This window comes from Cnephaeus nilssonii (genome assembly GCF_951640355.1).
Source record: "Cnephaeus nilssonii genome assembly, chromosome: 5".
Lineage (NCBI taxonomy): Eukaryota > Metazoa > Chordata > Mammalia > Chiroptera > Vespertilionidae > Cnephaeus > Cnephaeus nilssonii.
In genome coordinates this window covers 25,760,645-25,773,757 of record NC_137076.1, presented here as the reverse complement: position 1 = coordinate 25,773,757, position 13,113 = coordinate 25,760,645, and the positions used below count along the sequence as shown (strand labels likewise).

The window sequence follows — 13,113 nt, the reverse complement described above, 5'->3', positions numbered from 1 at the left end:
AAAAAATAAAGATTTTTTAAAAAGACATGCACCCCCATGTCCACTGCAGCGTTATTTACAATGGCCAGATACCAAAGCAACCTAAATGTCCATCAGTAGAAGAATGCATAGAGAAGAGGTGGTACATATATACAATAGAATATCGCTCCACCATAAAAAAGAGTTAAATCTTGCTATTTGCAACACCATAAATGAACCTAGAGGGTATTATGCTAAGTGAAATAAGTCAGACAGAGAAAGATAAATACCACATGATTTCACTTAGTATGGAACCTGGAAAAAAAAACAAATGAACAAACAAAACAGAAACAAACTCATAGATACAGAGAACAGACTATTGGTTATCAGATGGGAGGGGATTGTGGGGATGTGTGAAAAGGGCCAAGAGATTAAGTTGTGCAAATTGCAGTCACAGAGATGTAAAGAACAGGGAATATAGGCAATAATATTGTAATGACTATGCCTGGGGTCAGATGGGTACTACATTTATCAGGGGGATCACGTTGTGAGTTATATAAATGTCTAATCACTATATTATACACATTAAACTAATATAATATGTGTGTCAACTGCAATTTAAAAATTAAAAAAATTATTTTTAAAATTTTAACTGTCAACTATACCTCAATAAAAATAATAAAATAATTTTTAAAATAAAATAAAATAATTAATACTAACAATAAAGCTCACTCATTAAGCACTTGCTGTATGCCAGGCACTGTGAAGAGGAAATTATCACTTCCATTTTGCAGCTGAAAAAAACTAAAGCTAGTCTTCCTTGTCTGGAGAGAACTTCTCTGGTTCAGATGAGCCAGATGCCAAGTGATCCCCTCAACCACTCTCCCTTCTTTTCTTTGTCACATTCTTGGCTCTCTGATATCATCTTTTCCATTTATTGGTTTATTGTCCAGCTCTCCCTTTAGGGCATACATTCTTTTATTTTTTATATATTTTTATTTATTTGAGAGAGGAAGGGAGATAGAAACATCAATGATGAGAGAGAATCATTGATCGCTGTCTCCTGCATGCCCCACACTGGGGATCAAGCCCGTAACCCAGGCATGTGCCCTAAACAGGAATTGAACCCTGACCTCTTGGTTCATAGGTTGATGCTCAACTGAGCCAGGCTGGCCAGGGAGGGCATACATTCTCAATGTGGTTGATATGACTCCCACGGGGGCCAAAATGAATTCTTGGGGGGCAAAAAAAAAAAAACCCTCAAATACTACAATGGATTGTGGCCTTCTAAAGCCAACCCACCCAAATAAGCATTTAATTTCCATAATTAGAGAGAAATTGAATGTAATTGGATTGAAATTGATTTAAATTAAATTTCGAGATAATTCCACTTTTTTCTGTAGAAGGGCACTAATGAAAGAAAGTTTGAGAAACACGGCTCCAGAATGTCTGCTGCAGAAAGCAAACATTTGCCCGCTCTGTTCGCCTCTGGGTCCCCAGCACCCACAGGGTACTTGCTCAATTAATGGGCGTTTGGGGCAGGGAGGGAACCACATTATAAAGGATTTTTAAACCACACTAAAGAATGTAGGCTCTTTAACCTATAGGCTGTGGGTGTGGGTGAAGTCACCGACATATTTTGAGTGGTAACCCAGTGTGACCAGATTTTCTTGTGAGAAAGATTATTCTGGAAGCTTGAAGAGGATAGAGTGGAAAGAATAAATTAGCAAGAGACCTGAAGGAGACAGAAAATTACTGAAAGAAAGAGGGTGGTCTGGAAATAAGGATGAAAATATAAAGTTTGTACAAAGAACCAAGGCACATTTGTGCACTTACTCAAATTTACTCCAAGAAATGCAAAATCCAAACAACATAACAGATGGGCAAAACTTTTAAAATGTGATATTACCCAAGAGTAGAGAAGATGTAGAGAAGCAGGCACTCACACACATTGTTGGTGCATGAAATTAGGCAAACTTTTTGGATTGAAATTTGACATCTACTAAAACTTCAGCTGCACGGATGTCTTTTCCTTTGAGCCAGGTAGTAATTCAGCCTGTGATGGAAACTTGTAAATGTTTACAAAAATGTGAGAATACGACATCCATGCAGTAAAGTTCATGATAGCAGAAGCCAGGAACACCCAGGTGTCCATTCCTAGGGGCTGGTTAAATAGATTAAATTACACTCTGCCATAATCGATGAGATGTTATGCAGTCTTTAAGGAAGTAGATCCATTTGTGCTCATGTTAAAAAACATGCCAAGGTAAGAGGAGGAAGCAAGATGTAAAATGGCATATATTATGGGAACCAATTTGTGTACATCTTTAATAGCACCTAGATATGTGGATGTATGCAAACTATTTTCAGAAAAGAAATATCAAATTGTTCCTGAGGGATGCTTTGAGAGGAAGGCATCAGGGGAGAAAAGCTTCTTTTTTAGCCTTTTCCGTTACATTTAAAATTTTTACCATGTGTATGTATTATTTTGATTTAAATATGAATATATACATAAATATAGAATCATTTACTTTGTATAATTAGATGTTAATATGTAGTATGTATTTATGTAATACATGTGAGATGTAACATGTGCATGTATTTTTAATATGTTTTTAGTAATTTTAGAGGAGAGAGAGGAAGGGAGAGGGCTAGAGAGATAGAAACATCAACAAGAACCTGCAATCTGGGCATGTGCCCTGACCTGGAATTGAACTGGTGACCTCTTGGTTCCTAGGTCAATGCTCAACCACTTAGCAGGAGCCAGCCGATCAATGATTCTCTCTCATCGTTGATGTTTCTATCTCTCTCCCTTTGCCTTCCTCTCTGAAATCAATAAAAAAATATTTTTTAAGAAAGACTGGATGAGGCCGTGGGCCCCTGGATCCGGGTGAGCCTGGCCCCGGGTCCGGGTGAGGCCGTGGGCCCCTGGATTCGGGTGAGCCTGGGTCCCGGGTCCGGGTGAGGCCGTGGGCCCCTGGATCCGGGTGAGTCTGGCCCCGGGTCCGGGTGAGGCCGTGGGCCCCTGGATCCGGGTGAGCCTGGCCCTGGGTCCGGGTGAGGCCGTGGGCCCCTGGATCCGGGTGAGCCTGGGTCCCGGGGCAGGGTGAGGCCGTGGGCCCCTGGATCCGGGTGAGCCTGGCCCTGGGTCCGGGTGAGGCCGTGGGCCCCTGGATCCGGGTGAGCCTGGGTCCCGGGTCCGGGTGAAGCCGTGGGCCCCCGGATCCGGGTGGGCCTGGGTCCCGGGTCCGGGTGAGGCCGTAGGCCCCTGGATCCGGGTGAACCTGGCCCCGGGTCCGGGTGAGGCCGTGGGCCCCTGGATCCGGGTGAGCCTGGGTCCCGGGTCCGGATGAGGCCGTGGGCCCCTGGATCCGGGTGAGCCTGGCCCCGGGTCCGGGTGAGGCCGTGGGCCCCTGGATCCGGGTGAAGCAGTGCCCCTGGGTCCGGCCGAGACCAAACCAGAGGGAGTCGGACCTGCATTACCACCATTTGTCCACCATCCAGAGCTGAGGGGTCAGTGCCGACATGTACTCATAGGGAACTGGTGGACATTGATATTGGGTCTCAAAAGAACTGTTGGTCCAGAAAGAAACTCACTACAGACTGATTCATTTGCCTGTCAGCATAACTATTATTGCTCGTCGCACATTCAATTCTTATAAGTATATCTCTAGTGACACATGATTTCGCTCATCTAGGGGAAATGATGAACAACATGGACTGATGAACAAGAACAGAACCAGAAACAAGGAGGCATCGATCGGACTATCGGGCCTCAGAGGGAGGATAGGGGAGGGTGGGGGGAGGGGGGAGAGATCAACCAAAGGTCTTGTGTGCATGCATATGAGCCTAACCAATGGTTAAGTTCAACAGAGGGTTGGGGCATCCATGGGGAGGGTTGTGGGATGGGAATGGGGGGATGAGGACAAATATGTGACACCTTAATCAATAAAGAAATTAAAAAAAAAAAAAGAAAGACTGGAAAACGAAAACTACACAACCATCATGAATAAAAAATTAGCTAGATGTTGCTTCGCCCATATAAGCACCAACCCTGGAGAGAAACTGCGCTGCCCAGACAAGATTAGCCAGTAAACATGGATGCTTCTGGGTGTTTCCATTTGGCCTCATCTTTACTTCCTCTCTTTGTATTTTTCTGTGTGAAATGCTTTTTGTTGTTGTTGTTGTTAATCCTGACCAGAGGATATTTTTTCCATTGCTTTTTATTTTTTTTCTTTACTTATTATTACATATGTGCCCTTATCCCCCCATTGCCCCCCACTCCCCCACTCATGTCCTCACCCCCCTGTTGTCTGTGTCCATTGGTTAGGCTTATATGCATTCATACAAGTCCTTTGGTTGATCTTCCATTGCTTTTTAGAGAGAGGAGGAGAGACAGAGAGCGAAACATTGATGTGAGAGACACATCAATTGGTCACCTCCCACATTCACCCCAACTAGGGCCCGGGATCGAGCCTGCAACCCAGGTAAATGACCCTGACCAGAATCGAACCTGGATTCTGCCTGCAGGCAGACACTCTAACCACTGAGCAAACCAGCTAGGGCTGGAGTACTTTTTCTTAAACATCAAGCATGTAACATTTTTTTAATATATATTTTTTTATTTTAGAGAGGAAGGTAGAGGGAGAGAGAGATAGAAACATCAATGATGAGAGAGAATCATGGATCGGCTGCTTCCTGCATGCCCTCCACTGGAGACCAAGCCTGCAACCTGGGCATGTGCCCTTGACCGGAACCGAACCCAGGACCCTTTAGTACGCAGGCCAACACTCCATCACTGAGCCAAACCGGCCAGGGCAAGCATGTAACATTTTTATTAAAAAGTCAGGTATTTCCCAAGGGTAAGTAAAAGGGAACATGAGGGAGCCCAGGGCAGTGGGGAGAAGCCGAAGTGAGGAGGAATGGGTGGCGCCAACATTCTTCCCACACCCAGCATCTCCAAAGGACAGCAGCCAGGACGAGAGCACGCCACCCGGCACCGCGCACCAGGAGGGACGCCATCCTCTGGAAACTGCAGCAGCTGCAGGGGGTTCGCTGTAACCCACCACATGGATCCCACTTCTCTGTATTCTCCACAAGAAACGGAAACGCATGTCCACAAAAAAGCCGTGTGAGATTACGTACACACATGTTCGTAGCGGCTTTATTTATAACGGCCAAAACCCAGCATTAGCTTGCTAGGGCCGCCATAACAAAGTACTATAGTCTGGGTGGCTTAAACAGAAATATATTTTCTCACAGTTTGGGCCGATAGAAGTTTAAAATCAAGGAGTCAGCAGGGTGGATTCCTCCGGAGACAGCTTTCCTTAGCTTGTTGATGGACGTTTTCTCTGTGTCTTCACATGGTCCTTCTAAAGACGCCAGTCTTTTTGGATTAATGACCTCACTTTAACTCAATCACTTTTTAAAAGACCCTTTCTCTAAATACACTCACATTTTGAGATACTGGGGATTAGGGCTTTTATGTATGAATTTTGGGGGAACACAATCAGCCCATAACACAACTCATAAATCCATCAACAGATGAAGGAACAAACAAAAATAAACTGTGGCCCGGCTGGCGTGACTCAGTGGTTGGGAGTTGATCTATAAACCAGGAGGTTATGGTTCAATTCCTGGTCAGGGCACATGCCTGGGTTGCCGGCTCAATCCCCAGCGTGGAATGTGCAGGAGGCAGCCGATCAATGATTCTCTCTCATCGTTTATGTTTCCATCTCTCTCTCCCTCTCCCTTCCTCTCTGAAATCAATAACAATATATTTTAAAAAATAAACTGTGGTCCATCTGTATGATGGAGTTCTACATAGCAACAAAAAAAGGGGAAACAATTAATACCCACAACTGATCTACACAATGACATGGATGCACGTGACAGACACAAAAGGCCAGATACCGTAGATTCCCTTTGTGTGAATTTCTCAAACAAGCAAAACGAAGCTACAAAACGAACCGACAGTTAACAGAAATCATTACTGTGATGATCTCTTAGCGGGAGGGCATGGGTTTGGGAAGGGCACCTGGCATCCTTCCAGGGTAACAGGAATTGTCTACATCTGATTTTGGTGGTTGGTGACACGGACAAATACACACGAGAAAAGAACGCCGCTGCACATATGAGATCCGTGCACTTTCACCCTGGCCGCTGTGGCCCAGTTGGTTGGGTGTTGTCCATGCACCAAGAGGTCACTGGTTCAATTCTTAGTCAGGGCACATGCCCTGGTTGCGGGCTCGGTCCCCAGGAAGGGGCATGCAGGAGGCAGCCGATCGATGTTTCTCTCTCTCTCTCCCTCTCCCTTCCTCTCTGAAATCCAATAAAGATATATTTTTAAAAAAGAAGAAGAAGAAGGGCTCCTGGTGGCTAACTGGGCTTAAAATTTAAAAAACAGAGCCTGCCCCTGGCTGGGTGGCTTGGTTGGTTGGAGTGTCGCCTGTACACCAACAGGCTGCAGGTTTGATTCCAGGTTAGGGCACATACCTAGGATTCGGGTTCAATCACCGGTCAGGGCACATACGGGAGGCAACCAATTGATGTTTCCCTCACATCGATGTTTCTCTCTCTTTAAAAATCAACAGAAACATATCCTCTGGTGAGGATTTTTAAAAACCCCCACAAAAACAGAGCCTGGCAGCCATTTCTACACGGGGCCTCTCACACAAACTGCACTCCAGGGAGAGGCCTGCACTGAGCTGCCTGCCTCTGCACTGACGCGCCTGCCGGCACTGTTTCTGCCATCGGAGCCAGCCCCGATAAAGGGGTGCCTGGAACCCCACTTCAGCCCACAGGACGGAGGCTTTCCCATCCAACCTGAGCTGTGCCACTCTGTCCCCCATCAACATCTTCATTGATCCATCAGGACAGCTCATTTTTGACCAGTCAGGACAGTGCCATTTGGACCAATCAAATGAGGATTTGGAGTCCGCATTTGTGTGAGGATGGGCCAATCAATGACCAGGAGCAGGGGACTTCTGTCTATACAAGCCAACTCCCCTCTGGCCCTGGGAGCACACTTTCCCTTTTGAACCTAAGACTGAAGACTGAGTTTTCCTGGGTGAGCGGAAACACCAATGAACAGACCAGTACAGCGCAAAGCGGGCTGGCAGGGAGCACAGCAGACCAGGGAGGGGCAGACTGTTTACCTGGAGAGGGGCCTGGCCCCGGGGCTTCACAGCCCAGTGACACTATATACATTTTCTTCTTTTTAAAAAAATATATTTTATCGATTTTTTTACAGAGAGGAAGGGAGATGGATAGAGAGTTAGAAACATCGATGAGAGAGAAACATCGATCAGCCGCCTCCTGCACCACCACCACCCCCCCCCCCCCCCCGCCCCACTGGGGATGTGCCTGCAACCAAGGTACATGCCCTTGACCGGAATCGAACCTGGGACCCCTCAGTCCGCAGGCCGACGCTCTATCCACTGAGCCAAACCGGTTAGGGCCACTATGTACATTTTCCATTAGTAGTAGCAGATGGCTACGTGTGAGTGTAGACAAAGCCCACAGGCACTTTGTACATGTGCATGATTATGGTCACTGTGACAATGACAGGCTTCCTCATGATTCAGAAAGGAGAAACAATGCTGACCCACAACTTTGGTGGTTGTGGAATTGGTTGTACTTGTTCTATAGCCAGCCTTTCTCTAAAACCTCCAAACATGCTTGAGGGAGAAAAGCAGGTAGCAGATATATATGTACAATAGAATAGCATTTATTTATTATTTTAAAGACACAGGCCCTAGCTGGTTTGGCTCAGTGGATAGAGCATCAGCCTGTGGACCAAAAGGTCCCAGGTTCGATTCTGGTCAAGGGCACTTACCTTGGTTGCAGCCTCCTCTGCGGCCCGGGCCCTGGTCTGGGGTCTGGGAGTGTGCAGGAGGCAACCAATCGATGGGCTTCTCTCACATTGATGTTTCTCTTTACCTTTCCCTCTCTCTTCCACTCAATGGAAAGATATCCTCAGGTGACGATTTAAAAAAAGACACAGAATACAAGGCTTATGGATGCGCAAAAACCACGGACAGGAAGGCTGTGTCTGGGGAAGAAGTATTGTGGGTTCGATTCCCAGTCAAAGGCACATACCTGGGTGCAGGTTTGATCCCGAGCCCCGGTTGGTGCACATTCAAGAGGCAACCAATCAATGTCTCTCTCACATAGATGCCTCTCTCTCTCTCTCTCCTTCCTTCCCTCCCTTCCACTCTCTAAAATATCCTTGGATGATGATTAACACAAATTTTAAAATGATAAATAAAAATAGGGGAACCAGTGATGTTCCTAAGTAGAACAACTTTTAAAGGGCAAAGCAGTTTTAACCAATGCCATCATTTGTAGCAGGGAAGCGACAGGAGTTTGTACTCAGGCACAGAATGACTTTGGAAGGAGATAAGGATTCAGTTGTCTCAGGATACCTGGGATGCAGAAAAGAGCATAATTTTCACTCTACTGGAAATATACTTTATAGGAGTGTTTTAGCTTTAAAAAAACAGGAGGTATAACTAAAAAATAAAGTCTCTAATGGGGGAACTTTATCAGATACCATATCGAACTATTATGTTTACCACATGCACTTGTTACCTGTTCAAAAACCAAGCCAAGATGCCTGTTCTCTTCCTTACAAAAATGGGTCACGCCCTAACCGGTTTGGCTCAGTGGATAGAGCGTTGGCCTACAGACTGAAAGGTCCCGGGTTCGATTCCGGTCAAGGGCATGTACCTTGGTTGCGGGCACATCCCCAGTAGGTGTGCAGGAAGCAACTGATGGATGTTTCTCTCTGATCGATGTTTCTAACTCTCTATCCCTCTCTCTTCCTCTCTGTAAAAAAATCAAAATACATTTTTTAAAAAATGGGTCACATGTTAAAATGAGATGTCATAGAAATACGGAAGAAAACACAAGCTGATGATCAGGGGGCAGGGAAGGCCTTTCTAAACAGGCTCTGAAAAACAAAAGCAGAGAAATATAAACCTAACCCCTAAAAAGAAAGTCTCAATATGGCAAAGATATGACTCAAGGTGAAAGTAACACAAGCAGAGGTAAAAAATCTAATGCCGGAACAGCTCCCAGAGAAGACAAAGTCACGTGTCACCACAGAAAAGGAACAGATTCCAGTGGCCACTAGACACATGGAAGTGTTGAATCACTCCTTAAAAAATGCTAACAAGACTTTCACTACTCCCCTGACAAGGACTAAAGGGGTCAAGGGCAGGGCAGGCTAAAGGAAGTTTGTACTGTTGGAGGGGCAGCCACATGTTCTGTAATGGAAATAGAAAAGCTTTTACACTTGATAATCTCAGAACCTCTTTTTTTTTTTTTTAATATATTTTATTGATTTTTTTACAGAGAGGAAGGGAGAGGGATAGAGAGCTAGAAACATCGATGAGACAGAAACATCAATCAGCCGCCTCCTGCACGCCCCCTACCGGGGATGTGCCCGCAACCAATGTACATGCCCTCGACCGGAATTGAACCCGGGACCTTCCAGTCCGCAGACCGACGCTCTATCCACTGAGCCAAACCGGTTTCGGCCTCAGAACCTCTTGAGGTAGCTCCCTGGGGAGATGATGGAAGAGAATATTTCAGTGCAAAAAGAGGCGAACACCTACTTACGATAAGGAGCTTAGTGCATTTTGCACTTCAATTATGTTTACTCCTTTGGTCTTATGACTAAAAGATCCGGGACTCGTAAGTGGAAAGTTACAGGTTGTGCCTCCGAGGACACCATGTATGAACGTGCATGTCCAGGTCGTGGAGCAGGTGCCACTTACAGCCTACTGGTGACTCTCTGGGTCCTGGGGCTGGTGATGGACGCCTTTGTCTGCTTCTGCTTTGCTGGCGTCTTACAGCCAGTCCTTTCCCAAAGACAAACCAAAGAAAAGTTTTGTTCACCTTAGAATTCAGGACCGAGTTATCTGAAGGCCCAGAAAGCCCACCTACAGGTTCTTAAGCAAATAAGGGGTTTGTCTGGGTGGCAGGCCAGGGCTCCAACTAACTCCTCTCTTTTGTTAATCCTCACCTAAGGATATTTTTTCCTTTTTTTTTTAACAGCAAATGGGAGGGATGGGGAGAGAGAAACATTGAGGTGAGAGAGACGCATTGGTTGGTTGCCTCCCACACACACCCCCCAACTGGGGCAGGGGATCAAACCTGTAACCCGGGTACAGTCCTTGACTGGGAATCAAACCCGTGATCCTTCCGTGCCTGGGCCAACACTCTAACCACTGCGGGTGGCAGGCCAGGGCTTCTCTCTCCTTGCTCCTCCACCCACGCCAGGGGCTTCTGTTCCCATGGTCACAAGAAGGCTGCTGCACTGCCAGGGGGCGCAGCCCACTCCCAAGGCCTGAAAGGCCATGGGTGAGGCCAACCAAGACTATTCCTTTAAAAGGCCTTCCTGGAAGCTACACTAGCAAGTTCCACTTGCAGCTCACTGGCCAAAACTACGCCTCACAAGTTAACCCCCCAACACACACACACACACACACACACACACACACACACACACACACACGGGACACATGAGAGATCTAACTTCATACAAACGCCTCTGTGGGACCCCCCTCAGCACTAAGGAACCCCTTCTCATTCAGCTCAGCTGAGAGACGGCCAGAAGCCCCTTGTAAACTGAGTCACCGCCCAAGATGATTTATAGGAGCAATTTATTTGAAGAAATATTACAACATATAAAAACTACATAAAGTCTTAATTTCCACTCAAAGAGTGGTAAATTTGATATAATGCATAATAAAAAACTTTTAAAATTCAGAATGCACAAAGTACTGCACAATTTGATCACTAAGTCATTAGTCGGTAAGCAAACCTTACAGAACAGCTTCATGTCAGCCAAGGCCACAAACACCGTGTACAACACATTTGAACTGACAGATTTCAACATGTTAAAAATACAACATCAGTGCACATTGGGGATCCCTGGTGCCGGAAACAAGGGCGCAGGAGGTGAAACTAATCCTCGGCAGTTCTCTCCTCCTTGGCAGCTTTCTCCTCTTCGGCATTTTTCTCCTCCTTGGCAGCTCTCTCCTCAATTTTAACTGAAGAGAAAGAAAAGGGGAAGTCACGACAGGGAATATATACATCATACTACAACAGGCGAGCATCACGAACACATTAAGTCAGGGACCACCTAATGTGCAGGCGTCGGTGTTAGGGCTGACTGGAAAAGGACCCGTAGCGGCTCTGAATGAGCGTTCTGAGTGCGCTCAGAGGTGCTCCCTAGAAGTTCCCAGACTGCCTGGATTAGAGGCCGAGGCAGGCCCACCCGGCAGGACAGGGGAAAGTGCCCCGAGACCGCCCCGCTCACTATGTGCTGGTCTGTCCTGAGCACTTAACATGTGTGACTCGTTCCATCTCATGGCAGCCCAGAGAGAAATGAGGCCACTAGGGAGAGTGTGCGACTCCCCCAAGCGCCAGAGCCTAGAGTTATACCCTGGCTGCCCCAGCCCACCCACCCCCACCTACCTGAGGCGCTCTCTTCAGCCTTGGCCAACAGACAGCGCTTGATCTCCAAGCCAATGGCTTTGGCCAGGGGTGGCGGCACGGCGTTCCCCACCTGCAGGAGGGAAGGAGGGCAATGCCGAGTTTGGCACAGCGAGGGTCAGCGCCGGCCTCCACTCAGCACTGATGACGACACGGGCCCCTGGCCTCATGCTCACACGGGTCCCCAAAGCTCTTCTACACGATAGCCCCTCGGACCTGCCAATCAGCTCCCACCCCAAACACCAACCTGTCTAGAACCACCCACAGAGAAGGGGGCCTTTAAAGGGCAAAGATCCAGATGTGGAAGCCACCTTGCTTCACTTTAGCTGAGTAGCTGCTTTCAGAGAACAGGACTGGGGGTAAGGGGTGAAGAAACAAACAGGAGTTTCCCACTATAACCCCTAGGCACTCTAAGCTTTTTAAGCCATGTGTGTGCATTACTTGGACGAAAATACATTCAATTAAGAAGCCAACCTGTTCTGGACAGTGTTGCTTAGCGGTTGGAGCATTGGACCGTGCACTGAAGGGTCGCGGGTTCAATTCCCAGTCAGGGGAACTGAACATACCTGGGTTGCAGGTTTGATTCCCTGGCCCCAGTCAGGGTACGTGCCGGAGGCAACCAATCAATGTAATGTATCTCTCTCACTCTGGTGTGTGTCTCCCCTTCTCCCTTCCATTCTTTAAAAAAATCAATGGGAAAAAATATATCCTGGGGTGAGGATTAAAAAAAAAAAAAAAGGCCAACCTAACACGCTAAGAATCAGTGAGGAACTGTTGGTCCATTTTAACCCTTAGCAATAGTGACTTTTCACCACCAGACATTTAGTCTGCTCCGTCTCTGAAGTTCACTGCACTGAAACTTTCCTTTTGGGGTAAATCTACCTCAGAGCAGCAACCAACATGCTTAGCCCGTGAGCACTGGGCCCAGAGACAGGTAGTTCTCTGTCCTGGTTGTGCCCCGCTGGGACTGCTGAGGCCAAACAGTGCCCCGTGTGAGCTGTGCCCTCTGCTGAACCACCCTCTGCCCTGTGCAGGGGCGGGAGGAAGCGGGCCTCCTTCCCGTCTGCCCTCCTCAAGGCCCCTCCACTGACCTGCCGGTGCTTGTCCAGGATATTGCCAAACAGCCTGTAGGTGTCCGGGAAGCCCTGGGAGCGAGCACACTCCCGCACGCTCACAACACGGTGCTGCTCAGGGTGAAGCACACGGCCCTGGGGGGAGAGGCATGGTGGGGCAGGGCACAGACCTGCCACTGCGGGCAGGGTGGGGGCTACACCATGGAGAAGTCAGCTTTCGGCCTCAGCCGGTGAGCGGGTCTCATCAGCACCAAGGCAGGAGGTGAGGAGCGCCGACTCCTGACAGGCCACTTCCACCCCTAGGCCCGTGCCTGTCCCCTTCCCAGGCCTGACCCCGGCCCTCCATCCTACCTGCTTGCCCATGGGCTCGGGGTTGGTGACAGTTGTGCTGAAGAAGCCATCCCACTCGAGCCGCCCGTAGAGGCCAGCCCAATGATTGTGCCTGTTCCCGGTGTGGGGCAGGCACCAGGGGATGAGGGTGTTGAACTGCCTGGCCGAGGAGTCGCAGGCTTTGCCTGTTGCAAGAGAGGGCTGCGATGAGGCCGAGGTTCCAGAACAAGGGAAAGGCCCGGGAAGT

General features: G+C 47.8%; 1 protein-coding gene across 1 annotated transcript in view; it reads right to left on the bottom strand.

Moving 5' to 3' along the window:
• Window positions 1-10,617: 10,617 nt before the first annotated feature.
• Window positions 10,618-13,113, bottom strand: part of DNMT1 (DNA methyltransferase 1) — a gene marked incomplete at its 5' end in the record, with an annotated part of 29,064 nt that continues 26,568 nt past the window's right edge. Inside the window, 4 exons of the mRNA XM_079773058.1 lie at window positions 10,618-11,018; window positions 11,446-11,536; window positions 12,555-12,671; window positions 12,888-13,051. Of these exons, the coding sequence (XP_079629184.1) occupies window positions 10,933-11,018; window positions 11,446-11,536; window positions 12,555-12,671; window positions 12,888-13,051 (458 nt within the window). The 3' untranslated portion in view covers window positions 10,618-10,932. The remainder of the gene's footprint in view (window positions 11,019-11,445; window positions 11,537-12,554; window positions 12,672-12,887; window positions 13,052-13,113) is intronic.